The following is a 27137-nucleotide window of genomic DNA, read 5'->3' on the forward strand; positions in this document are numbered from 1 at the left end:
CGTTCAAAAATTCTATTGCTTAAAAATTTTGAATTTTGGGACAGTTGATAAAAAAGTCTAAAGTGGTAAAACCTGCAAATTTTGTTTGTTTCAGATTGAAACTGGCAAAGTTACAAGACGTTATAAAAAGTGATGTACATTTTTGGTCCGTTACCACACACAATAATTTCTAAAAACTCTTCTTTCTTGTTCTAAAATTTTGAGTTTTGGCACAATTAATTAAGGAATCAAAATTTGTGTACCTTTCCAATTTTACTGGTTTCGGATTACAACTGCCAAAGTTACGAAATTTAATAAGCATTGCTAGAAATTTTCGGTAATCTCCAAATAAAAAATTTCTAAAATTTTTGTTTCTTGCTCTAAAACTTTGAGTTTTGACACAGTTAATAAAAAAGTCGATAAAGGTAAAACGTGTTAATTTTACTGTTTTCGGATTAAATCTGTCAAAGTTACAAGATGCAATAGAAAGTTTTTATTCGTTTCTAAATGGAAAATTTAAAAAAAATCTATTTTTTGCTCTAAAATTTTGAATTTTGACACAATTGCTTAAAACGTCGAAAGGAGTAAAACCTACAAATTTTACTATTTTCAGATTAATGTTACGTAATATAAAGTGAGGTATTATTTAAATTCTTCCCTTTTCTTTGAATATTTGTATACTTTCTTCAGATTCTACATTTACGTTTCATTTTTTAAAAATCACTCAATTTTTGTGTGTACATCCTATTTATCAAATTTACAACGAAATACACTAAAAATTCGATCGAGCAATTTTACAACAATTGTGCAACATTGTGCTGCGCTCCTAATAAAACCGCGCTCTTTCAATTTCCACTCTCAGTTCGCGTCACTGTTCGGTTCACTTTACGTCGCCCAGTCTTACAATTTTTCACAAAAAGTGGTTTGAATGTGATCACAACCATGGATAAAGTAAGTCAAAATTTTTACCAATAGCCATTTAAATTCGGCGGTTATTGTCGTAAAAGACAATAAAATGTCACAATATTGCGTAATATGTAAACAAACTTCAAGGACATAGTTTCTAATTTTGTCGGTGATTACTGATTAGATAGGTCAATTAAAACCAATTCACGGCTAAAACTCATTCCGTTTCGAAATATTCCTCCAGTCTAAGTTTTCCTCTTTGGTTGTTGTAGAACTGGAACCACGTTCTTCACGATACCGTCCGTTCAGGCAACCTCCTTTCCGTCCAAAAAGCTTTATCTTCCGGCGCCGACATCCACTCCACCTCCTTCAACGGCAACACTCCTCTAACAAACGCCACAAGAAGTGGTCATCTCGAAGTTATGCGATTTCTCCTTCAAAACAACGCCGATCCTTTCAAAAGTGGTCCGGAAGGACACTCTCCTTTATACTGGGCTGTTCGTCGTGGTCATCGCAGTGCCGTCAAACTTCTTTTATCTAATCTCGATATTGACAGTGTTGACGATAAAGGCAACACTGCATTAATCTACGCAGTTAGAGATGGACAAACCAAATTAGCGCAGATTTTGCTTCATAATGGAGCTGATATTAATAAGGTGTCCGAAAGTGGGCACTCGCCTTTGGTGGAGGCGGCGATGGCGGGTCATGAGGCAACTGTGAGATTTTTGCTTTCAAAAGGGTCGAAAAGTGAGGGAGTGGAAACGGCGATTGAGGTGGCAATGGGGCATAAACACCCTGAGATTGCAAAGATGCTTGTGGTAACACATTTTAGTGGTTTACTGTGCTTATTTTAAACTTTTTTTTCAGGCGTGGGATCAAATTCTTTACGATAGCATCCGTACTAATAACATGCTGTACATCAAAGAGATGTTAGCTTGCGGTGCCGACATCGATTGCACCTCCATCGACGGTAACACGCCTTTGGCCAACGCTACTAAACGCGGCCACTTCAAAATCATGAAATATCTCCTTCAAAAACACGCTGACGTCTTCAAAAGTGGTCCTAAAGGCAAATCTGCACTAGCGTGGGCTATCCAACGCGGCCACCTCAAAGCCGTCAAACTCCTCTTGTCGAAGAAAGTCAATGTTAACACCTCCGACGACAAAGGAAACACTCCTCTCATCTACGCCGCGCAAGAAGGCCAAACTACCATCGTCGAGTTCCTCATCAACAACGGCGCCGATGTTAACAAGTGTTCAGCTAGTGGAGAGTCTCCATTAGTCACAGCCGTCGTTGCTGGCCACCTACCAACAGTGAAGCTTCTGGTTGCCAAAGGAGCAAACATCAACAAACTCGGAGTTGATGGAAACACGCCGGTGGCGGTGGCGGCGAAGTGTAAACACGCGGAAATCGTCAAATTCTTGACTGTGATGGAGGCGAATCTAGTCAAGTGTGGGGGTGGAGGAAAACCGCCTCTTTCCTGGGCTGTGATCAACGAAAGTACTGATTTGATCGAGTTCCTATTGGAGAATGGAGGTGGAGCGGCGATACAAAGCGCGCTTTTGGAGGCGGAAGAATGCGGGAATGTTGATATGGTGAAGTTTTTGTGCGACGAAGGAGCGGCGGAGGTGGCGGTGGCCGATTACCAAAGATTACTACCAAAAAACGATGAAGATTCTGATGATTCTTTTGTTAAAGTTGAACTTGAAGAAGTATTTTGATTATACTGTGATTGATATAATTGTGATACTCTTAAATAGTCTGTTTTCTGTGATAATACACCCTGTATATATTCATAAAATAATAAGAAAGCTGTTTAATTTGAAAAATGCGCGTTTAGTCTGGTAACTACTAATAAGAATCGAGCAGTCGTTTACAAGTCTAGTGGAATTCGAATAATGCTCATAAGAGTGATAAGAGTTGTCAATGTTAGGAAGTGAGGTTACGCTTTAACTTTCCCAATTCTGGCGGTAAGTTTCTATGTCGAATTGTGTGTCCTAGTATTTAATAATTGCCTGTAAAAGGTAATTGTTTTAAATGGATGTTGATGTCTTATCTTAATATTGCAATATTTTGAACTTACCATACGGCCAATATGTGTTGTCTTCATATTTAAAATACTCCGCTATTCTACCTACTGCTATTCGATTTCAACTTTTCGCCAAACATTAGGCATGTTCTTGCTGATTTTAACCCTTTCTATCTACTTTGGAAATTAGAATGCTTTTTTTAATAGCCCTAAATATGTGTAGATAACGCAGATATTGGCGAATTTTAAAATTAAACCTTTGCTTCCTTGTTTTATATGTTTTTTGGGAAAAATGATTAGTCATTAGGACAAAGTTAAGCACTGGTACGTTTACCTTAGTCTGTTTTTTCTAATACTACACCATGTGTATAATATATTCATAAAATCATAAGAAAACAGTTTAATTTGAAAAATTCGCGTTTATTCTGGTAACCAATAAGAATTGAGCAGTCGAATGCAAGTCTAGTGGAATTCGCACATGAGAGTTGTGATTTTGACTATGCTGGGGCACCATTGCGCTTCTGCGAAAAAGTCTTTTTTCCAAGCATTTTATCTTAAGTTTCGTTAATTTAACAAAGTCTTGCATTGTAAGTGTAGTTTTATACAACGGCATTTGAATGACGTTACAGTGACGGCCAAAATAAAGTCTACAGCTTTTGAACAGCATTGTAATCCAGGCCAAAAATTAAACTGTTGTTGTACAAGGTGTTTATAAAAGTTTCTAGCATCAAGAGTGGGGCTATGAAATGTCAAAGAAATTTGCTGCTTATTACAAATGTGGGTTTAGATTTATCAACTGATATTTGCAGTTAAGCTCAATCATAGAGCAAAATTAATTTTGAAAAAAAAAACTGTTTTAATTATGGTTTGAAACCTGGGGGGTTCAATTCATTTTAACCAAAACTGTTTGAAATGTGATGACGTCAAAGCGACATCCCTCATAGCGATTCTAAAAAGTTTTCAACTACAACCACTACTAACCTAGAATTTAGGGACTTTCACTTTAAGTGTAGTATTGGTAAAATTTGAAATAATTTTGAAATGTTTTACATAAGTTATGTACATAATTTTTTGTATTTTTTCTTTATAATGTTGTTGAAACAACTTATGGATGGATAAAAACTTTTACAAAACATTTTGTACTGATTTTGAATATATTTTTTGACATACCTACCTATTTAGTTTTCTCAACTCTTATTCTAATTTTAAGAAAAAAATATGAACTAACAACATCATAACGAGCTGAACAATAAAAGTTTTTACAATAAATTAATACATTCAGATAGTAAACCTAGTTTGAAAATTATCAGCACAAAGAAAAAAATGCCGAATTATATTACAAAGGTCGAAAAAATATAGTTTATCCGGTGAGAGATTGGGATATTTCGACAGTTGACATATAGGTTGGTAGCAAATTATGCTACAAAATACACTAAAAACACTAAATTCCTACGCCAAATGGGTTGACAGGGTTGTCAGTAACTGGGGTTATTTTGTTATTTTAAATTTCGCGCGTATGGTAAACTTTTTTTCGCGTAGATTTAGTGATTTTTCTGTCATTCAATCTCTCACCGTACACACTATACTGATGAATACTACCTATCTTGCTATCTTGCCATAAAATGCAAAAAGAATTTTCGATTGAATATTAAATTATTTATTTCTTTATAAGTAGACACTAAAATGCTGATTTATGTGTATTAATGTTTTTATTTTTTATATATTTTTATTATTATTCGGTGTATTTAATCAGAATTTCTGAAAATAATTACAAAAACCGTACTTTTACGTATATTATTATTATTCACGCACTTTTTATTCAATTCTGCCTAGTATCTTAAAAAACGCATTTGAAGTTTAAATATAACCTCAAAAAGCTTCCTGTCAAATTATTTCAAGTTGAAATCTTTATTTCGACTAGTTTGCCAGTGTCGAATTTCGCACGAGTGTAAAAGTAGATGCACGAGTGCAAGAAAGACACTTTCCGACGAGTTATGTACACTATTTTTCCTACGACCTTTCATCATCAAGAAAAAACCATAAGTTTCGACAATAGTTCATTTCTTATCTATTCTAAATGCCATTTTCCTACAACCTCATAAAAAATTGACGTATTCCACATATTTAGATGGTTCATGATTTTGTACATCCATTTCCGAAAGTAAAAGTCACTAGTGTGATATGAATATATCCGCACAGACCTGTCAAAACTGATTTGTCAAAAACGAGCTAACCAATTCATTTTTACCATTATGTATGTTGTTTTACAGTAAATCGTCGATATTAGAGACAAAAATTTAGGAGTTACATTTGTATTTGAAAATAACTGTCAATTTTGACAGGTCTGTGCGGATATATTCATATCACACTAGTGACTTTTACTTTCGGAAATGGACGTACATAAACATCAACTTTCGGAGTCATTTAACCGTGTGGAAAATGCCACTTTCATATGGGGTCGTAGGAAAACATTATTTCGAGTGTTGACGTCATATAGCAGGTTTCGCTGTTTCGGCTAGGTGGCGTCGTGTCGTATTTCAACCAAACATTTCAACATTGAAATGATTTCGTTGTTGAAATGTGAATTAAAATAGGCCCTCTGAAACCTGAAAATCAAAAGTTTTGGACACAAAATCGTAACTGAAACGTTGTTGACGTGAATGACATTTTAAATGTATTTAAACATAGGAACATTCACTATGAAAACAAAGCGGCAAAATGGTGCATGGCAGAAATATCAGAGCCATCTTTGATGCTAGAAACTTTTATAAACACTTTGTACTACTATTAGGACGTTATAAAAACTACCTGAATAATTAATAACCTACTAAGGGTGCCTAAAATGTAAAGGTGTTTTGAAAATTGCAGATGCGTTTAAAAGTGAAATAAAACAACCAAACGACTGTATAAATGGTCTACAACTATGCATCAAAGTCGTTTTATTTCTTTTGATTTATTAATGTCATTTCTAAGCATACAAAAATTATTATTGTGCCTACTTTGAAAGCTTGTGTTACACAGCTCAGTTTTTGAAAAATGTGGTCCAAGACCTGTACCACTTTATTTTGGCCGCCACGGTATATTTGAACAACCTTCATTCCTAATAGTTATTTAATAAACTAGTTTGTTAATGAAGGCGATTAATGATCGACACTGTTTAAAGCACGAACGAGCGAAGCGAGTGAGTGTCTTTAATAGTGGAGATCATTAATCGCCCATTAACAAACGAGTTTATTACAACGTTTTATCGTTGACCACACAATACCTTTATTTGGGTGACAAAATGGGCAAGAGTTTCACGGAAAAATCATTATGATAAAAAAACATATTACCATTGAAAAAAAATGACATGCGAATTTTATCAACAAGTCACCAGTCACCATTTTGAAAAAGTTGTTGCTGAAGTCGTAATTATGGACCTGGAAAATTGTGATAATACCCTACCGGCTGCAGTGGTCCAAAGCGCAAACGATGCATGTTCAAGTTTATTACCGAGTAAAAGTAAATATTCAGAAATAGAAACATAGTTGAAGATAATACCGTAGTTTTTGTTTTATTTCTGTGTGTATTTCTGGTTGCATATGTCAAAATGTCAAAATTACAAAAAGAGCTGCATAATGAAAAAGAGAGCGTTAATGACACCCATTAACGCATCCTTTTTTAGACAAACTGATTCATTAATATCGACATTAATAAGAGGTCAACGATAAACGATTTTTAATGACTTTCATTCTGACACGAAAAATCGTACTGCAATGAGAAGTCACTAAAAAGCATTAATTGAATTAGCAATTTTTCAACAACTTGTGCAACATTGTGCTACGCTTCTGATAAAGTCGAGCTCTCCTAATTTCTACAGTCAGACGTGGTGTCACTGTTCTCTTGATCGCATTCGTTACATAGTTTTACAATTTTCTACAAAAAGTGGTTTGAAAGTAAATCAAAAATGATGGCTGTAGCCACTTAAATTGACCCCTTTTGTGAGAATGGAAAATATTCAAACAAACTTCGATATTGTTTTGTAGTTTTTTTAATAATATTTTTGTTTTATCGGTGATAGCTGATTAGATAGGACAATTAAAACAAATTCACAGATAAAAATAAACAAACTTCGATATTGTTTTGTAGTTTTTTTAATAATATTTTTGTTTTATCAGTGATAGCTGATTAGATAGGACAATTAAAACAAATTCACAGATAAAAATCCCCGAATCTGGATCTTTTTCGAAAAATTTCTTTTTGTTGTAGACTTGGAACCGCATTCTTCACGATGCCGCCTGCTCAGGCATGGTCCCTTCCACCCGAAAAGCTTTGTGTTCCGGCGCCGACATCCACTGCACTTCCTTTAATGGAAACACTCCTCTAGCAAACGCCACAAGAAATGGTCATCTCGATGTTATTCGATTTCTCCTCAGAAAGAACGCCGATCCTTTTAAAAGTGGTCTTGAAGGGCATTCTCCTTTATACTGGGCTATCCAACGTGGTGATCGCAATGCTCTCAGAATTCTTTTATTTGATCGAGATATTGACAGTGTTGACGACAAAGGCAACACTGCGTTAGTCTACGCAGCTAGAGGTGGACAACCTAAATTAGCGCGGATTTTGTTTAAAAACGGAGCTGATATCAATAAGGTGTCCGGTGATGGACATACGCCTTTGGTGGAGGCGGCGATGGTTGGTCATTTGGCAACTGTGAGATTTTTGCTTTCGAAAGGACCGAAAAATGGGGAGGTGGAGACGGCGGTTGAAGCCGCGGTGAAGCATAACCATCCTGAAGTTGCAAAGATGCTTGTGGTAAGAAAATGTTGTTAAAAATTGGTCATTGAACTTTTTTTTTAGAGTTGGGACCAAGTTTTTTACGATAAAATCCGGACCAACAACATGCGCCACATCGGAGAAGCTCTAGCCTGTGGCGCCGACATCAATTGCACCTCCATCGACGGTAACACTCCTTTAGCCCACGCCACTAAACGCGGCCACCTCGACATCATGAAATATCTTCTCCGGAAACACGCTGACGTCTTCAAAAGTGGTCCTAAAGGCAAATCTGCACTAGCGTGGGCTATCCAACGCGGCCACCTCGAAGCCGTCAAACTCCTCTTGTCGAAGAAAGTCAATGTTAACACCTCCGACGACAAAGGAAACACTCCTCTCATCTACGCCGCGCAAGAAGGCCAAACTACCATCGTTGAGTTCCTCATCAACAACGGCGCCGATGTTAACAAGTCTTCCGGTAGTGGAGACTTTCCATTAGTCACAGCCGTCGTTGCTGGCCACCTCCCAACAGTCAAGCTTCTGGTTGCCAAAGGAGCAAACATCAACAAACTCGGAGTTGATGGAAACACGCCGGTGGCGGTGGCGGCGAAGTGTAAACATGCGAAAATCGTCAAATTCTTGACTGTGATGGAGGCGAATCTAGTCAAGTGTGGGGGTGGAGGAAAACCGCCTCTTTCCTGGGCTGTGATCAACGAAAGTACCGATTTGATCGAGTTCCTATTGGAGAATGGAGGTGGAGCGGCGATACAAAGCGCGCTTTTGGAGGCGGAAGAGTGCGAGAGTTTTGACATGGTAAAGTTTTTGTGCGACGAATGGGCGGCGGAGGTGGCGGTGGCTGATTACCCAAGATTACTACAAAAATGCGATGATGATTCTTTTGTTAAAGTTGAACTTGAAGAAGTGTTTTGATTATACTGTGATTGATACAATTATGATACTTTTTAATAGTCTGTTTTTTGTGATAATACACCCTGTATATAATATATTCATAAAATCATAAGAAAGCTGTTTAATTTGAAAAAAGCGCGTTTAGTCTGGTAGCCAATAAGAATCGAGCAATCGTTTGCAAGTCTAGTGGAATTCGAATAATGTCATAAGAAACGCACATGAGTTGTGAATAATGTCATCAGAAAGTGAGGTTACGCGAAAGCTTCAACTTTATCAACTTTTTTGAGTTTTTTTTTCATTTTCTTGTTTTTCCCAACCCTCTAGGTGAGTTACAACATAAAATTCTTCACAACTTAATCAGAAAATCGCAACAGGACCCCTAAAATGTCGCTTTTGGAATACTCCGCCGCAATCGCCTCTTTGAACCCGAAAAAACGAAGCACCCACCGATGCAAAGTCTGCAAATTCTGGACAAGATCCATGATTTTTATGGTCAATCATATCAGGCGCCATCAACAAGGAATCGAACCTTTCATTTGCCGAAATTCTCTCGAAGTTTATTGTTGCACTGACTGTAATTTCTCTACAAATTTCTCAATAATGCTTAAGAGACACATTTGCCAAGTCCATGGAATGGGGCAAAACTTCAATAATGAGGAACTGTACACGTGTGACTACTGCAGTTTTAAATCTTATTTTATATTGGAATGGTACAGACATGTGACAAGTAAGAATTGCTCATATTGGCCTGAATTGGAGGCTCACAATGAAGATACTGAAGTGGGGCCAAACAGCAAAGCCACAACTGAGCTAGTGCTCCAAAATGAAGACACTTCTAAACACGTTCCAAAACCACGAAAACGCAAATGGTACAAATGTGATAAATGCCATCATAAAACGATAAATAAAACAGATTTTAAAAGACATTTGATAACACATTTGAGCCCATGTGAAACAGGGTGGCTTCAATGTGATAAGTGCGACGCTAAATTGAAGACAAAATTAACCTTACTCAAACATTTACGTAACAAGCACGCGAATGAGGATCAAATTCAATGGTTTAAATGTGACCACTGCGATTACAAAGTTAAAGAAAAGTCACAGTTAGTACCACACATGAAACGGCAACATATGACTGGAAAAGAAAAATGGCTGAAATGTAAGCATTGCGATTACAAGTCGAAAATACAAGCGGACTTCAAGAGACACATCAAAAGCATTCATTTCAATGGCAAGAATCTTCAATGCGACAAATGTGACTTTAAAACGAATAGAAACTGCTTTTTACGAAACCACATAATAAAGAATCATACGCGCCTCGAGGAAATTAAATGGTTTTATTGTGACCACTGTAATTATAAAGGGAAACTAAAATTTCACATACGACGTCACATAAAAAGAACTCATTTAAAAGAAGATCAGATACAGTGGTTGAAATGTAACCAATGCAACTTCAAAACGAAGGAGTCAAAACATCTAAAAGCGCACATTAATAGAAAACATTTGAATGACGATGAAATTCGATGGTATCTCTGTGATCTGTGTTCCTACAAAGCAAAGCAAACCGCCAATTTAGTGCAACACAAGTTGAAGAAACACTCAGATTACTCTAAATGGTTCCAATGTCATGAGTGTGATTACAAATCGAAATTTAAAATAGATTTAAAATCACATATCATGTTTAAACATTTAAGCGACGAGAAGATTAAATGGTTCAAATGTGACCAGTGCGTTTATAAAGCGAAAATTAAATCGCAACTAAAACGACATAAAGTGTCAATCCATTTAAGTGACAGTGAAATTCAATGGTTTTATTGTGGACAATGCGACGCTAAATTCAAACAGAAAACACATTTAGTGGCCCACGTTACTAGTATTCACACAAGCGAGGATAAGATCCAGTGGTTTAAATGCGACAATTGCGAGTATAAATCAAAACTGAAAAACACTCTCATGCAGCATGTTAAACGAAGAGCTTGCAGCAGATTTAAAAGAAGAAAGAAGGTTTCCTAATGTATTCTCTATTCTGTTCTTAATTATTAAATCTGTTTTTCTTGTACATTGTAGTTTTCCTGGAAAACATAAAAACACATTTAATTCACAGAAATTTCATTGATTTTAACTACGCATTTTAATAAATATTTTGACCCCACTGCGCCTTCGCGGAAAAGTACTTTTCCCAAGCATTTTATCTTTAGATTCGTTAATTTGACAAAGACATGCATTTGAAGTGTATTTCTATACAACGGAATTAGATGGACGTTATAACCTTAATTTTTAAGGCAACAACATTATTTATAACGTTTTTTTAATGTAAAATATTAAAATATTTAACAAAATGTATTAACATCTTAACAATAACAATTTTAAATGCATGCTGAATGAAATTGAAACAATTCATTCTTATCAGACATATTACATAAAAGTAACTATTTTATTGTAAAAAAATCTGGTAGTTCCATTTATTCCTTTTTTTTTTCTCTGCCACTTGAGTTTTCAGTTACCTTAGTTATAAAGGTTTTCATTGCAAAATAATTTATTTTAAGCATTTTTGTTAATGTTTGCGAACACTACTATTCTAAGACAAAAATTTTAACTCAAAATTTTGTTTTTGTTTTCTGCACTAACTTAAATCTCATTAAACTACACCAACCGTTTCTTGTGAAATTCCAAATTTTTAGTTTTCTAACATTGGAAGCAAAAGTACGAAGTAGTTGTTCTTCGATTTGTGTGTTTTTTGTAATGCACGGATACTCGAACGAACACCCTTGCACGGATAATCGAGGTTCTACTGTAGTCGATTTTGTTATACGGCAGAAAAATGGTACTTTTTGTCTGACAATTGAGGCGAAGCGTAGCGTATGCAAAATTTCGAGACAACAAAAGCCACTTTTCAGCCAAATAACAAATACTACTTTTTCTCCAAATAAAAGATTCACTTCTACGACCGATAATGAGTAACAAACTGAACTATAAACATGCATAGTTGTCATTGATGACATTTACTGTAAAAAATATTGGTTTCAAAGCGTTTCAAAGGTGAGCTTGTGCAAGTACCATACAAAAGTATCAAATAATAACAGTCTCATAAAAGTATTTTTTCTGCCTAGGCAGAAAAAGTGTTTCCTCGACAACGGGCGCTTTTCATTACTTATAACACAATTGTCTTCTTTATTGTCTAAAAACGATTAAAAAATAGTGACTTTTTGTAACGTTTGGAGAAAACGATTTTTAGTGACTTTTATTCTGACACTAAAAATCATTAAAGAATGGCTCATTGAATGAGCAATTTTCCCACAACTTGTGCAAAGTTGTGCTACGCTTCTGATAAAATCGAGTTCTCCCAATTTCTACAATCAGACGTGGCGTCACTGTTCGCTTCATCGCATTCGTTAGACAGTTTCACAATTTTCTACAAAAAGTGGTTTAAATGTGATCACGCACCATGAAGACAGTAAGTCAAAAATGATACCTGTGGTCACTTAAATTGAGCGGTTTTGTTGTAAACGGCAAATATTCGAAGATGTTGTTTTGTAGTTTTAATAATATTTTTGTTTTATCGGTGATTACTGATTAGATAGGACAATTAAAACAAATTCACAGATAAAATTCAATAATTGCATCTACGTATTTTGAAATATTCCTCCTTTCTGTAGAACTGGAACCGCACTCTTCACGATGCCGTCTGCTCTGGCATCGTCCCTTCCATCCAACAAGCTTTATCTTCCGGTGCCGACATCCACTGCACTTGGTACAACGGCAACACTCCTCTAACAAACGCCACAAGAAGTGGTCGTCTCGATGTTATGCAATTTCTCCTCCAAAACAACGCCGATCCTTTTAAAAGTGGTCCTAAAGGACACTCTCCTTTATACTGGGCTGTCCATCGTGGTCATCGCGAAGCCGTCAAATTTCTTTTATCTAATTTCAATATTGACAGTGTTGACGACAAAGGCAACACTGCGTTAATCTACGCAGCGCGATATGGACAAACCAAAACGGCGCAGATGTTGCTTCATAATGGGGCTGATATTAATAAGGTGTCTAGGGGTGGGCACACCCCTTTAGTGGAGGCGGCGATGGCGGGTCATACGGGAACTGTGAGGCTTTTGCTTTCGAAAGGGTCGAAACGTAGTGAAGTGGAGGCGGCGATTGAGGCGGCGATGAAGCATAACCATCCCGAAGTTACAAAGATGCTTGAAGTAAGAAAACTTAGTCAAAAGCTGCGGAAATGGAATCAATTTTTTTACGATAACATCCGTACCAACAACATGAGCTACATAGAAGAAGCTCTAGACTCTGGCGCCGACATCAACTGCACTTTTATCGATGGTAACACTCCTTTGGCCAACGCCACAAAACGAGGCCACGTCGAAATCATGAAATATTTTCTTGGAAAACAGTCTGACGTCTTTAAAAGTGGTCCTAAAGGAAAATCTGCACTAGCGTGGGCTATCCATCGCGGCCACCTCGAAGCCGTCAAACTCCTCTTGTCGAAGAAAGTCAATGTTAACACCTCCGACGACAAAGGAAACACTCCTCTCATCTACGCCGCGCAAGAAGGCCAAACTACCATCGTTGAGTTCCTTATCAACAACGGCGCCGATGTTAAGAAGTCTTCAGCTAGTGGAATCTCCCCTTTAGTTATAGCCGTCGTTGCTGGCCACCTCCCAACAGTCAAGCTTCTGGTTTCCAAAGGTGCAAACATCGACAAACTTGGAGTTGATGGGAACACACCGGTGGCGGTCGCGGCGAAGTGTAAACATGCGAAAATCGTCAAATTCTTGACTGTGATGGAGGCGAATCTAGTCAAGTGTGGGGGTGGAGGAAAACCGCCTCTTTCCTGGGCTATGATCAACGAAAGTACCGATTTGATCGAGTTTCTGTTGGAGAATGGAGGTGGAGCGGCGATACAAAGGGCGCTTTTGGAGGCGGAAGAGTGCGAGAATTTTGACATGGTAAAGTTTTTGTGCGACGAAGGGGCGGCGGAGGTGGCGGTGGCCGATTACCAAAGATTACTACCAAAAAGCGATGAAGATTCTGATGATTCTTTTGTTAAAGTTGAACATGAAGAAGTATTTTGATTATACTGTGATTTATACAATTGTGATACTCTTAAATAGTCGTTTTTTTGTGATAATACACCCTGTATATAATATATTTATAAAATCATAAGAAATAGTCTGGTAACCAATAAGAATTGAGCATTTTAAAATTAAACCTTTGCTTCCTTGTTTTAAATGTTTTTTAGCAAAAATTATTAATCATTACGACAAAATTAGGCACTGGTACGTTTACTTTAGTTATACACCCTGTGTATAATATATTTATAAAATCATAAGAAAACAGACGAAAGAGCGCGGGAATGTTGACATGGTAAAGTTTTTGTGCGACGAGGGGGCGGCGGAAGTGGCGGTGACCGATTACTCGAGATCGCTCCAGAAAAACAATGAAGATTCTGATGATTTTTTTGTTAAAGCTCATCTTAAAGAAGTTTGTTGATGGTACTGTGTATTGATTTGTGATATTAATTAATAGTACACCTGTATATTTTCATAAAGTCTTTTAACTATTATTATTATTTTAATAAAACCAAATAAAAATAATTCCGATCAATTATTGGACTCGTGAGACTAAACTACATTTTTTGCTCGTACGTGATTCACCTCTTATCTCACTGCTTACGTAATATACTATATACTCTACAGAGAGTTTGATCAAAACGTGACACTTCAAAATACCTAAAAATATCTAATCTTTTTGCGCATTTATTTCAAAAGTATAAAGGGAGGTAGAATCTAACATGAATTAGACAAAACAATGTTTTGCTTAAAATCACTACTTTTTGGACTTCTTGTCCTAAATGCCACCACAGCAAAATCAAATGGTAAGTTCTCCACTTGTTTATCCTTGAAAATGACAACCAATTTCTCGTATTTAGACAGATGTCCATCTAGTGACAATTCAAAAATTGTGTACTTTCCGGATGAAACGGACAGTACTAAATTTTATCAATGTTTGAAAGGCGAACTTGTTCTGCAGGAATGTCCAGTGAAACTAGTTTTTAATCCAGAAAAGGGTGCTTGCGTCTTTCCTTCAAAAGGAGTGTCTAATAAGAATGAAGATGAAGCTGAGAAGCAATTGTCTCAACTTGGTGAAGAATCGTCTAAGCTAGATATAGTATCAAACAGCAATTCTGAAGAACAGCTCAAACAATTCGCAAATAGTAAATCAGAAGAACCTGGTTCTTTGGTTTCTGAAGCTGCTAAGAAGGACACAGAAGAACATGCTCTATCAATAGGTAGTGAGGATTCTGAGGAATCTAGCAATGATGGTGGTATTAAGGAAAAGAAGAGAAACAAGAACGATGATGATGATGATGAAGATGAAGAAGATGATGATGACGACGACGACGATGATGATGATGTTGACGACGACGATAATAACGATGACGATGATGATGATGATGATGACGACGATGATGATGATGATAATGATGAAGACGATGATGATGATGATGATGATGATGATGATGATGATGACGACGACAACAACAACACTCCTGCTGATTCTGGCAAATCAGAAATTGACACCAAGCAACTTTCGTCGAGAGACGAGGTGAAAAATGATTCCGCTAGCAGCTCTAACCAAGTCGATAATGAATCGGAAAGTAAATCAGATGATTCCCAAAAGGATAAAGCTAATACTAAAACTTCTGATAAACTAAACAATGAAAAAAATTCTATTGATAATAATTAAGATTCTGTATTTTCTTTCAGTTACAATGAGAAAAAACAATAAAATGCAATCTGCAAGAGATAAAGTTTCTATTTGTACACACTTTACACATCACGACGTTTCAGCCCCAACCAGTAACCATCTTCCACCGCCATGTTAATAGCCTTCCGGTTCAACTTAATCGGTATTTGGGTCTTTTCAACCGGAACGATCTCAAAACTGGTCAAAAGATAATAAAATACGAGTTTCGTCTCCAAAAGAGCAAATCTTGAGCCAATACAATTCCTTGGTCCGACTCCAAAAGGTAGAAACGTATAGGGCACTATTTTACTCTTATTCTCCTCGTTGAACCTTTCTGGATCAAAACGATCAGGTTCAGGATAGTATTTTGGATCCCTCTGTATAGCGTACATTGGTATTATCACCAAGTCATCCTTCTCCAACCGCAGCGGTTTTTCATTTGCTCTTTTCGGCTCGATGGTGAACGGTTTCGTACAAAGTCTGTCGGTGGCGATGGCGGTAGGCCACTTCCTCAAAGTCTCTATAAATGTTAAGATTGAAGATACAAGAAGTTGAAGGTAAAAAAGCAGTACCTGTCACCACCATGTCCATGTAGCGCATGCCGGTGATGGCTTCGTACGAAATTTTTCCATTACACTTCTTCTTGACGCCGTCAACCTCCTCGATGAGCTTCTTTTGTGCTTCTGGGTTCACCCCCAGCTCGTACGCCATAAAAGACATGAGAGTGGAGACAGAATCGAACCCTGCGAAGAAGAAGACGAACGCTTGCGCGGTGATGTCTTCATCGGTGATCTCCCCTTTCTTCGTCTTCTGCGTTCTGCCAACTTCTGACTCTTCCACGGTGGCGAATCCGGTGTCCGGCAAAGACGACGTTTCTTCGTATTTCAGATTATTTTTCCGGGCTTCCAGCAAGAGACTGATCATGTCTGGACGTACAACATTCTGTTTCTCTCGACTTTCAATATTCTCTTTGACGATTCCTGTGAAGAAGTGCGTCATCTTGTCAGAGAAGAGAGTTAACTTGAAAAACTAAAAAGAGTTTGTTGTTGAACTAGTTGAGGAACTCACTTTAATAACCGCGGGAAAGACAATGTTACCCATGAAGACGAAAATCTTCCGCAACGACGTGAAGTCGGACGCTTCTTTGGCCATGAGGAAAAACTCGTTCTTCGGTTCCTCCAGCGAATTACATTCGAAGCCAAAAACGGTGTTCCCGATGACATCATTGGCGAATTTCGAAAGAACGTCTTTCATTTCAACAGTTATGATGTCTTCGTTTCGTTCCTTGAAGTACTTGAGGAACTGTTGACCATTCTGCGACATTAAAGTGAAGAGGTACTTCATCTTACTACTGGTAAACGCAGGGCTGAGATGCGACCGCATCTCCCGCCACTGTTGGCCCTTCAAGGATAACAAATTCTTCCCAAAGAGAGGATCAGCGTCCGGTTGTACAAACCCTTTGTGGTCAAGGAAATGGTCGAAGTACTTCACTCCAATTTCTTTGATCAGTTCGGGGTCTCGGAGCATGAGAGTGGGGGTCAGGAATTGGTACATCCCTAGATACCTGCAAAGACGTCTTCAAGGTGTTTAGAGTGTTGACAACGTACCTGGAGTCTGGAGAAATGTTGTAAATCTCCTGAATCATTTCCGGTGGGCACATTTTCCGGAAGACTATTTTCCATGAGTCGCCTAAGAGGAACATTGGTTTACCTTGTGGGACGCCCTTTCGAATCCAGTATTTGTGGGGGCGAATTAGGTACCAGTAGATGAGGGCAGAAGCCGCAAGAGCGAGTATTAACCACAACATTTTGTTAACTACGCGTGAACTAAGCGGGTCTATTTTCTGTACAAAACTGTTGCTGTCCTTGGACCCACGTGAATATAAACGTTCTGTTCGTCTCTTAAATAGGAGTGAAATTTTAGCCGATAAGATAATAAGATAAACGAATAGTCGGCATGAGTAGCGTGAAAAAAGTGCTTGACTTGAATTTTTCAAACAATTTTCCCAATAATAATAATAGAATGTTTTAGTTATTTCACCGAGGCGTGGCCCCCTGGAGTGTGGACGTAATAATATTTGCCTACATTGTTATAGGATTTTGTCTAATGAGCGCGGAAACTATTGCGTTCCGCGCAAATGAGGAAACAAGTCCCACAAAAATTGCCCTACGATAATTTTTTTTTTCAATATGGAAATATTTATTTTATTGGATTTAGATGCTAATCGGTGAAGCAGCTCGAAGTTTATAAATACAGGCAATTTCATATCAACGGTTTGGAGTAAAATTCACGATGATGTTTAAACTTTTTTTGCAAGTCGGTATGAACGCGTCGTCAAATTTGTTTTGCTTAGTATACGAATTGAAAGATAAGCTTGAAATCTTTGAGTGCACGGAATTTTATGTCGCTAGATGAAGTATTTACGGCCAAAAAACAAAAAACGGGATTTTATTCAAAATGCAAAAATGAAGTGATCGGTTTTCAATTTTGGACTTTTCATTCTTTGTTTTATTTAGCACAATTCATAAGCGAATCGAAAGTAATAACACCTGAAAATTTCATCGATTTTACGAGAGTTACAGAATTTATTAAAGTGTTGCAAAATTTCTGATATTCTACGAATAGAATGTTTTAAAATTTGTATTTCTTGTTCTAAAATTGTCTAATTTAGTAGAGTTAATAAAAGTAAAAATACCTGAAAATTTTATCGTCTTTGCATTAAAATTATAACAATTACAGAATTTAATAGAAACCGTTGGAAAACTTAAAGTCATCCAAAAAACCAAAATTTCTAAAACTTGGCCTTCTTGTTCTAAAATTGTTTAATTTGGCAGTTATTAAACAAATCGAAAATAATAACACCTAAGAATTTCATCGTTTTTACATAACAAATACCACATTTAATAGAAAGTGTTGTTTTTGGTTATCCTAGGAACAACATTTTCTAAAATATGTCCTTTTTGTTCTAAAATTGTCTAAGTTAGCCCAGAGTATCGAAAGTAAAAACCACTAAAAATTTCATAACTTTTGCGTTAAAATTACGATAATTATAGAAACTATTGTGCAATTTTAGGTCATTTAAAAAACCAAAATTTTTTAAATTTGAGCTTCTTGTTCTAAAATTGTCTAATTTAGCACAGTCAATAATCACGCCAAAAGTAAAGACACCTGAAAATTTCAAGGACTTTGCATTAAAAAAAAAGAAAAATAATTACGTATAACTTATAACATACTAAAAATAATAGAAAATTCTAATTCTATATAAAATCCTTAAACAAAAAATTTTTAAACTTTTAATTAAAAGCTTATCCCCCCCAAATATTTTTAAGAAAAAAAGTAAAAGTAAACATTTACACTCAAATTTTATCTTAAAAATAACGAGAAATACAGAATTTTATAGAAAATGTAAAATTGTAAGTCATCCTAGAAACAATTTTTTTTTTAATTTGTTCTTGTTTTAAAATTGTCTAATTTGACACAGTCAATTGAAAGTATTGAAAGTAAAAACTCCTGCAAGCTTAATTAATTTTGCGTAAAAATTACGATAATTACAGAATTTTATAGAAAATACGATGTCATTTTAGGTCATTCTAAAAATAAAAATTTCTAAAATTTAGCATCGCCTTTGCATTACAAATACCAAACAGAATTTGATGGAATGTGTTGTAAAATTTAAGTTATCCTGCGAGTAAAATTCTTGTTTTAAAATTGTCTAATTTCGCACAGTTAATAAGAGTATCAAAAGAAAAAAACTCCTAAAAATTTCATTACTTTTCCGTTAAAATTGCGAAAATTACAGAATATTATAGAAACTGATAAACAATTTTAGGTCATTCTAGAAATCAAAATTTCTAAAATTTGTCTTTGTCTTTCTAAAATTATCTAATTTTGGCACAGTTCATCGCTTTTGCATTACAAATACCAAACTTACAGAATTTAATTGAAAGTGTTGTAAAATTTAAGTTATCCTGGGAATACAAAAATTTTTCTAAAATTTGTCCTTTTTGTTCTAAACTTGACTAATTTGGCACTCTTAATAAGCGTAACGAAAGTAAAAACCCCTGAAAATTGTATTGCTTTTGCGTTAAATTTTACGATCATTAACGAATTTCATAGAAACTATTGTGCAATTTTAGGTCTTCCTAAAAATAAAAATTTCTAAAATTAATTGTTTTTGTTATTAAATTATCAAATTTGTCACAACAAATGGAAGAATTAAAAGTTAAAACACCTGAAGATTTCATCGCCTTTACATTACAAATACCAAAATTACAGATTTTAATTGAAAGTGTAGTACAATTTCAGTTATCCTGGGAATAAAATTTTCTAAAAATGTTTGTTCGTGTTCTAAAATTGTCTAATTTGGCACAGTTAATAAACGTATTGAAATTAAAAACTTCTAAAAATATAATTACTTTTGCGTTAAAATTACGAGAATTTCAGAATTTTATAGAATCTATTATGCAATTTTAGATTATTCTAAAAATAATTTTTTTTTAAATTTTGCGTTTTTGTTCTTAAATTATCTAATTTGTCACAGTAGATAAAGGAATTGAAGGTAAAAACATCTGAAAATTTTATTGCTTTTGCATTACAAACACCAAACTTACAGAATTTAATTGAAAGTACATATTGTCAAATTTAAGCTATCCTGGGAATATTTTTTTTAAATTTGTTTTTTTTGTTCTAAAATTGTCTAATTTGGCACAGTTAATAAGCGCATTGAATGTAAAACCTCCAGAAAATGTCATTGCTTTCGCGTTAAAATTACACGAATTACAGAATTTAATAAATTGGGTTATTTAAATCTTATTCATTTTCTTTTTTCTTTCTCTTTTTAGATTTCACCGTTTTTTTCTAATTTCTCTTTGAATCCCTCTAAATTTCTTTGAAAGTAACTTTAATTTTTCCTGTCTCTTTCGTTTTTCTAGATTTTTTTATTGTTTTCAGACCGACAGAGTCCCACGGAATAACACCAAATAAAAAACAAATGTAATTTTCCGATTGGACTGACTAGTTATCCCACAAAATAATAATTTTAGTCTATTTAAAAAAAAAGTACCACGATATTCTACTAATCTAATGATTTAATAATTGAGCAATTACCTTCCTAACAACGCCATTGATAGTGTAATAATAATAAATAAGCTAATAGCATCCTGTCGAATCCATAAAAGGCAAAATCCTCGTCACTTATTTAGACAAATCAGTAAAACTTTTGAGTGTCGCTGATCGACGCCTGGGACGTCTCGCTCTAGCAAAGTGGGCTCGACGACGCCCTATTAACGTTACGACCAACACACTTTTCACATCTTTGTGTACACTCGGTCGATTTAAGCACGCAGTTATGTAGTCAAGAAAAACAAACGTTTCCCCTCCCACGACAACATGAAAATGAAAATCTTCCCCTTAGGAAGACGATTTAAAAATGGATAACCACAAAAATTCGACGAAAAATAAGGTGAGTGCCGATAAACACCCAAATAATCGATTCGAACAAATCTCGTTCTTAATTTCCAGTCAGTCGCAAGCGATTTGGTTTATCAGTCGTGCTGATTGACGTGAAACAAATTCCAGGCTTCCATAAAACACAGTATTATTCTGGGTGAATACGAAATTTCAAGCAATACAAGTTTTTATCCACTTTTATTCGAAAGAAGTTTTCCAAATACGCGCCGAACAATAATTAAATTACTTCCAATTAAAATATGGACAAATGCATGTCACTAGAGTTAGATATTGGATCTTGGCAATATTGTTATTTTTATATCTGGCGGGCGTTTTGATTCTATCAGCGGTCACTCTGCACGAACCCAAGAACTCAGGAAATGGAAGGGTGAGTTTAAATAATAATGTTGGCGTGTCCTTTGTCCACAATACGCCAATGTTTCATTATCTTGCCTTGCTTTGTGTACTTTAGCAAACATGTCATTTATTTTATTTCCGCGCAAGGGAATCGCTGGAAGACAAACTTTGATTTGATTGAAAATGCTTCGTTTTCCTATTTAAGTTTCAACAAGTTGTGTCGATACAAGACGAGTTATCTTATTTAATTAACAAGTGTTGGTTAAATTTGATAAAGTTAGGTAAAAATACTTTGCAGATTTAAAAAATTGAGCAATAATAATATTAATAATTAAACAGAGATAATCAAATTTATCAATTTCAAGGACTTCATGCACATATGTTTATATTGATCTGCAATGGAATTTTTAGAACTTACTTCAGATTAGTTCAAATCATTCAGATTTTTCAGATCCCTTAGTTTCTTTAGATCCATTAGATCCTTCAGATTCTTCAGATTCTTTGGATCCTTCAAATTCTTTAGATCCTTCAGATCCTTCAGATCTTTCAGATCCATTTAGATTCCTTTTTTTTGCTTCTTAGCTAAAGTATCTAAGAGACAAAAGAGAAAAAATATCATTTAGATCATTTAGATCTGTAGCTCATTACTTAACCTTTTCAGTTTTTTTTTTCAACCTGTGGTGTTATTTGGATGTTTCAGCTCTACTTTCTGTAAATGGATTTTTTTGGTTCCTTTAGATTTACCAAATCTTTTAGATCCTTTAAAATTTTGTCTTTTTGCTTTAAAATTATCTAATCAAAGGTAATACCGCCAACAAATTTTATTGTTTTTGCCGTAAAATTACGAGAATTGCAGAATTTAATAAAATGTGTTGGAAACTTTCAGTTGACCTAGGAGTAACATTTTCTAAATTTTATCCTTCTGGTTCTAAAATTGTCTAATTTGACATAGTTAATAAGCGTATAAAAAGTAAAAACCCCCGCAAATTTCATTACTTTTGCGATTAAATTACGATAAAGACAGAATTTCATAGAAACTATTGTGCAATTTTAGGTCATTCTAGAAATCAAAATTTCTAAATATTGTCCATCTTGTTCTAAAATTGTTTAATTTGGCACATAAGATAATTGAAACGAAAAAACAACTAAAAATTTAATTGCCTTTGCATAAAATTACGAGAAATGCAGAATTTAATAAACACTGTTATGCAATTTTAACTCAACCTAAGAAACTACAATTTTCTAAAATTTGTCCTTGTTCTAAAAAATGTCTAATTTAACACAGTTCATAAGCGTATCGAAAGTAAAAACTCTTGAAAGTTTCATTATTTTGGCATTAAAATTACGATAATTACAAAATTTAATGTAACAACACCTGAAGATTTCATATCGCCTTTGCATTACAATTACCAAAATTACAGAATTTACTGCAAAGTGTGTAAAATTTCAGATATGCTAGGAATAAAATTTTCTAAAATTGTCTAATTTGGCACAGCTAATAATCAAATTAATAGTAAATTTCACTTTCTTTGCATTAAAAATACCAAACTTTCAATAGAAACTGTGGTAAAATTTCAATAATCTTAGAAAGAGAATTTTATAAAATTTGTATTTCTCGTTCTAAATTTGTCTAATTCGGCATAGTTAATAAACGTGTCGAAAATAAAAACAACTGAATATTGTATTTCCTTAAATTGTAAATTTCCTGTTAAATTTACGGGAATTACAGAATTTTATAGAAAACATTTTAAAATTTTAGGTCAACTGTGAAACTAAAATTTTTAAAATTTGGCCTTTTTGTTCTAAAATTGTCTAACTTGACACAACTAATAAGCGGATCGAATGTAATAACACTCAAAAAATTCATTGAATTGCATGTTACAAACCAAAATTTCTAAAATTTGGTCTTTTTGTTCTAATATTCTCTAATTTAGCACATTTAATAAACTTGTTGAAACTAAAAATATTTGAATTTTTCATTGCCTTTGGGGTAAAATTTTAAAAATTACAGAATTTAATAGACACTTGTGAAATTTTAAGTCATTCTAGAAACAAAAATGTGTAAAATTTGTCCTCCTCGTTCTAAATTTGTCTAATTTAGCACAGTTAATAAGCAAATCAAAAGTCATAACACATGAAAATTTCATTAAATTTGCGTTAAAATTACGGGAAATACAAAGCTGTTGTAATATTTTAAGTAATCCTAGAAACAAAAAAATTGTAAAATTTGGCCTTTTCGTTGTATTATTCTCTAATTTGGCACACTTAATAAGCTTGTCGAAGTTAAAAACATCTGAAACTTGCATTGCTTTTGCGTTAAAATTACGAGAATTAGAAAAATAAAAACTTTTGCAAAATTTAAGATCATCCTAGAAACCGAAGTTTTTATGAGATATCTTTCTTGTTCTAAAATTGTCCAACTTGACACAACTAATAATAAGCGAATCGAAAGTAATAACACCTAAAAATGTCATTAAATTTGCGTTAAAACTACGGGAATTACAGAATTTTATAGAAACTGTTGTAAACTTTTGCTCGAAACCAAAATTTCTAAAATTTAGATTTCTCGTTTTAGATGTTTTAGTTTTTTTTTTATTTTACATGCTTTAGATGCTTTATGTATCTTAATACACTTTTGATCCTTCGCATCTTTTAAACCTTTTGCATTCTTTAGATTTTTCGTATTCTTTAAATCTTTTAGATGTCTCAAATTATGTTTTTATTTTCTTTTTTTTCTTTTTATTCTTTTGATTCTTTCTGTGAATAATTTTTTTAATTTTTTTCTTGGATCTTCTATAATTAAATTCTATTCTTTATTCTTTCTTTGCATGCTTCTTTTGAACCATGTTTTCTTATACTGTATTTCTCATTAATTCTTTTATTTTTTCTTCTTTTATAGAAACATTTAGCTGATTTTTTATCGTTTACTTTTTTTAATTCTTTGGTTAGTTTCGATCCTCTACCTGAAATTTTTAAAACCATCGTTTTAATTCTTACCGATGCTTTAAAAAACTCCTTAAAGCACTATTTTAACGTTTCACCAACTTAACCGTTCTAAGAAAATGTCCCTAAATGGAACTTTCAATATGTTTTCCGAAAAAACGTTAAAATGAAGCCTCAGTAAAAAAAATAGTATAAAACACACGCTTAGCAGCCCGTTTTTCTAATGAAACTTGTATTTTAATACAATATTATTTTCATTTTTAGCAGTCAGATCGCAGCCAACAACTTTCAAAAATAAAAAACTACGAATATGGAATTCCAGGCCTTAGGCCCCCTTTACGTCGTTCCAAAATCCAATGGTGTTCCGAAATTAAATACATAACCCCCCCTAAAACCCCAGTGGCGCTCGTTTCCTTCCCAGGAAGCGGAAATACTTGGCTGAGATACCTCCTTCAACAGGCAACAGGTGCTCATTTTTTCCACATGTTGGTGGTACTGATAATAATAATAATTTTTGCAGGGTTTTACACAGGCTCCGTTTACAAGGACTACGGCCTGTTGAAAAACGGTTTCCCGGCGGAAAACATCGCCAATGGCTCCGTTCTGGTAGTGAAAACTCACGAATGGGGCCAAACCGCCCGGAAAATTTTCGGAAAAGCCGTTTTGTTGGTCAGAGGCCCGGGACCTGCAATCCAAGCTGAGTTCAATCGACAAAGTGGTGGCCATATTGGATTCGCTTCGCCAGATCGGTACAAACGGACCAAGGGAAAATGTAACCAAAGACACTTAATATACAGTGTGATCGTTTAAAACTTGTCAATTTTTAGTCTGGCAGCAGTTCGTCACCGACAAACTGGAAGCCTGGAAACAAACCAATCTTGATTGGCTGTACAACTTCACCGGACCAACGCACGTGATTTTTTACGAGCAGCTCGTCGACAACTTGGAACACACTTTGAGATCCATAGTGGAGTTCCTGGACATATCAGTGAACGAATCTTTATTTAAATGTGCAATCGAACGGAAGGAAGGAATCTACCGGCGTAAACGACGAGTCCTCAGCTTCGATCCTTACTCTGAAGAAATGAAGAAGAAGTTGGAAACGGCCCAACAAAAAGTCTACGAAGCGATTTACAACTTCGCCACGCCGAGCAGAAGATGATGACGGCGATTCGGTCGAAACGTTGCGACAATAAAACGGGACTGAATCGAGGGGGGCCTAAATTGCGGCCAAAATTATTATTTCGACGACGTTGCTATTGCAATTGGCGTTTTTAAATTGTTGTTATTGTACCATAGGACGTACTAGAAGACCAAGATTTGTAGTAGCGATGACGTTTTCCTATTTTGTGTACAGTTAAACGAAACAGTGGCAATCAACCCGAGGTTAGGCCTAATCAGCGGAATAAAGTTGAGCTTGTTTGTGTTTTTATAAACCTTCTTTTTCATCAAAGAGCTAACTTCCGTCACCTTCAAAAAAAGAATAGTCGTGAATTTGGCTCCGGCGTTTAGTGAAAATCCATTCCAAGAAAATTATTATTATTATTATTAAAAAGAGAAATGCAAGGTGTTATACATATTTCTAGCATCAAAGGTGGCTCTGAAATTCCTGTCGCGCACTCTTTTGCCGCTTTGTTTGACTATGGTCAGTTAAGTCAACGATGTTTCAGTTACTGTTTTGTGTCAATTTTTTTGATTTTGAGGCTTCAAACTAGAACTAGAACTAGAACTATCTTTGCTGTATGATTAAAGTTATCTACAAATGTCAGTTGAGAAAAGCTAAACTCTATTTATAACGAGCGGCAATTTTTTTTGACATTTCTAAAGCTAGAAACATTTATAAACACTTTGTATAAAGAGAACCAAAAAAAATCTCAAAAAGTTAGACAGAAATTATAGGAATATAAAGAGAATTTAAAGAATCTAGAGAAAGTATAAAGAATATAATTAAAATTTAAGAGAGATATGAAAGATCGAACAGAAGACAGAAAAAAACTGAGTAAATTTAAAAGGATCTAAAAATAATTTATGTAAAATCTAAAGATAATCGGGCTAAAATCGAGAATCCAAGAACGTTCTAGATTATTTTAATCAAAATATGAAGAAAATGTAAAGAATCTAATGAGTTAAATGAGTGAGATTGAATATAAATAGAACTAGAGACTATATAAAAGAAATCTAAGATAAATCTAAAAAGAAAAACAAATAAATAAATAGAAAACTCAAAAATATTTTTAGAGAATATGCTGGCAATCGAGGCAAAATCCACAATGAGCATCGAGAGAAAATCTAAAAATCTAGAAAATCCAAATGTTGGAGAATCTAAAGAAAACGAAAAAGTAGAGAAAATCTAAAGAGAATGTATGTACAATCTAATAAAAATCTAGAAGATTTAAACAAAGCCGAGAAAATTTCTTGAGCATCCAAGAAAGATTATAAAAAGTATTTGAAGAAGAATAGAAAAAGAATCTAAAGAAAATTTAAGATAATATTGGAAAATTCTAAAGGGAATCAGAGGATCAAAGAAGAATTCAAATACATACATACAGAATAAAATATAAAAAATCTAATAGATAGAATAGAACATCTTGGAATTCTAAAAAGAATCATAGAAATAGAAAATTAAAGACAAATGATACAGAATTTAGAAAAAAAAGAAAAATTTAAAATATAAACATATTTTTCCAATCTAAAAAAATCTAAAAAAAAAAATTTGAGTAAAAGCAAAATATGCCTAAGGAAATTTCAAGAATATCTAAAATACAATAATTTAGAGATTCTTAAGAAAACGCATAGAAAATTTAGCCACAAGAAAAATCAGAGAACTTAGTAGTCTAAGGAAATCTAAAAAAAAAATGGATGATGTAAGAAAAATCTAAAGAAAACCTGGAATATAATAGTTATTTAAGTTACAAGTTGAGTGTACTTAAGGCCACAAATGCCATGAAGAAACTGTTTTTTATAACATTTTATATTCAATTGTTCTCCATTTCTAATTTATAAAAACAGATATGCAATTAAAAAGTGCCTACTTTCTAAACAATCGTAAAT

General features: G+C 34.5%; 6 protein-coding genes across 7 annotated transcripts; 5 read left to right on the top strand and 1 right to left on the bottom strand.

Moving 5' to 3' along the window:
* Nucleotides 1-844: 844 nt before the first annotated feature.
* Nucleotides 845-8636, top strand: LOC148177330 (uncharacterized). Its single transcript, XM_088033311.1, has 7 exons — nt 845-930; nt 1158-1703; nt 1753-2598; nt 2820-2856; nt 6705-6850; nt 7164-7709; nt 7755-8636. Exons 1-7 carry the CDS (start codon nt 922-924, stop codon nt 8598-8600), a joined length of 2976 nt encoding a protein of 991 aa, XP_087889437.1. The 5' UTR covers nt 845-921; the 3' UTR covers nt 8601-8636.
* Nucleotides 8637-8804: 168 nt separating this feature from the next.
* LOC148177331 (uncharacterized) lies at nt 8805-10592 on the top strand. Its single transcript, XM_088033313.1, has 2 exons — nt 8805-8903; nt 8954-10592. Exon 2 carries the CDS (start codon nt 8964-8966, stop codon nt 10590-10592), a length of 1629 nt encoding a protein of 542 aa, XP_087889439.1. The 5' UTR covers nt 8805-8903; nt 8954-8963.
* Nucleotides 10593-11896: 1304 nt separating this feature from the next.
* On the top strand, nt 11897-13989 carry LOC148177332 (uncharacterized). The gene is made up of 2 exons (XM_088032318.1): nt 11897-12033; nt 12236-13989. Exons 1-2 carry the CDS (start codon nt 12025-12027, stop codon nt 13661-13663), a joined length of 1437 nt encoding a protein of 478 aa, XP_087888444.1. The 5' UTR covers nt 11897-12024; the 3' UTR covers nt 13664-13989.
* Nucleotides 13990-14364: 375 nt separating this feature from the next.
* LOC148177333 (uncharacterized) lies at nt 14365-15347 on the top strand. Its single transcript, XM_088032325.1, has 2 exons — nt 14365-14466; nt 14521-15347. Exons 1-2 carry the CDS (start codon nt 14400-14402, stop codon nt 15336-15338), a joined length of 885 nt encoding a protein of 294 aa, XP_087888451.1. The 5' UTR covers nt 14365-14399; the 3' UTR covers nt 15339-15347.
* LOC148177334 (cytochrome P450 9e2-like) lies at nt 15329-17319 on the bottom strand. Its single transcript, XM_088032313.1, has 4 exons — nt 16946-17319; nt 16407-16902; nt 15911-16367; nt 15329-15858 (listed from the first exon to the last, which is right to left on the bottom strand). The coding sequence occupies exons 1-4, from the start codon at nt 17143-17145 to the stop codon at nt 15422-15424; spliced, it is 1590 nt and encodes a 529-aa protein (XP_087888439.1). The 5' UTR covers nt 17146-17319; the 3' UTR covers nt 15329-15421.
* A 3227-nt stretch (nt 17320-20546) lies between these two features.
* On the top strand, nt 20547-25522 carry LOC148177335 (WSCD family member AAEL009094). Of its 2 annotated transcripts, none has more exons than XM_088032324.1 (5): nt 20547-20799; nt 20859-21174; nt 24354-24552; nt 24607-24858; nt 24914-25522. In XM_088032324.1, the coding sequence occupies exons 2-5, from the start codon at nt 21055-21057 to the stop codon at nt 25246-25248; spliced, it is 906 nt and encodes a 301-aa protein (XP_087888450.1). In that variant the 5' UTR covers nt 20547-20799; nt 20859-21054; the 3' UTR covers nt 25249-25522. The 2 variants fall into 2 exon arrangements, with proteins under 2 accessions (XP_087888450.1, XP_087888449.1); XM_088032323.1 differs by having other exon boundaries at nt 20548-20799; nt 24351-24552.
* Nucleotides 25523-27137: the final 1615 nt, after the last annotated feature.

This window comes from Gnatocerus cornutus, chromosome 3 (assembly GCF_029298725.1).
Source record: "Gnatocerus cornutus isolate USDA-ARS CGAHR chromosome 3, icGnaCorn1.1, whole genome shotgun sequence".
Classification (NCBI taxonomy): domain Eukaryota; kingdom Metazoa; phylum Arthropoda; class Insecta; order Coleoptera; family Tenebrionidae; genus Gnatocerus; species Gnatocerus cornutus.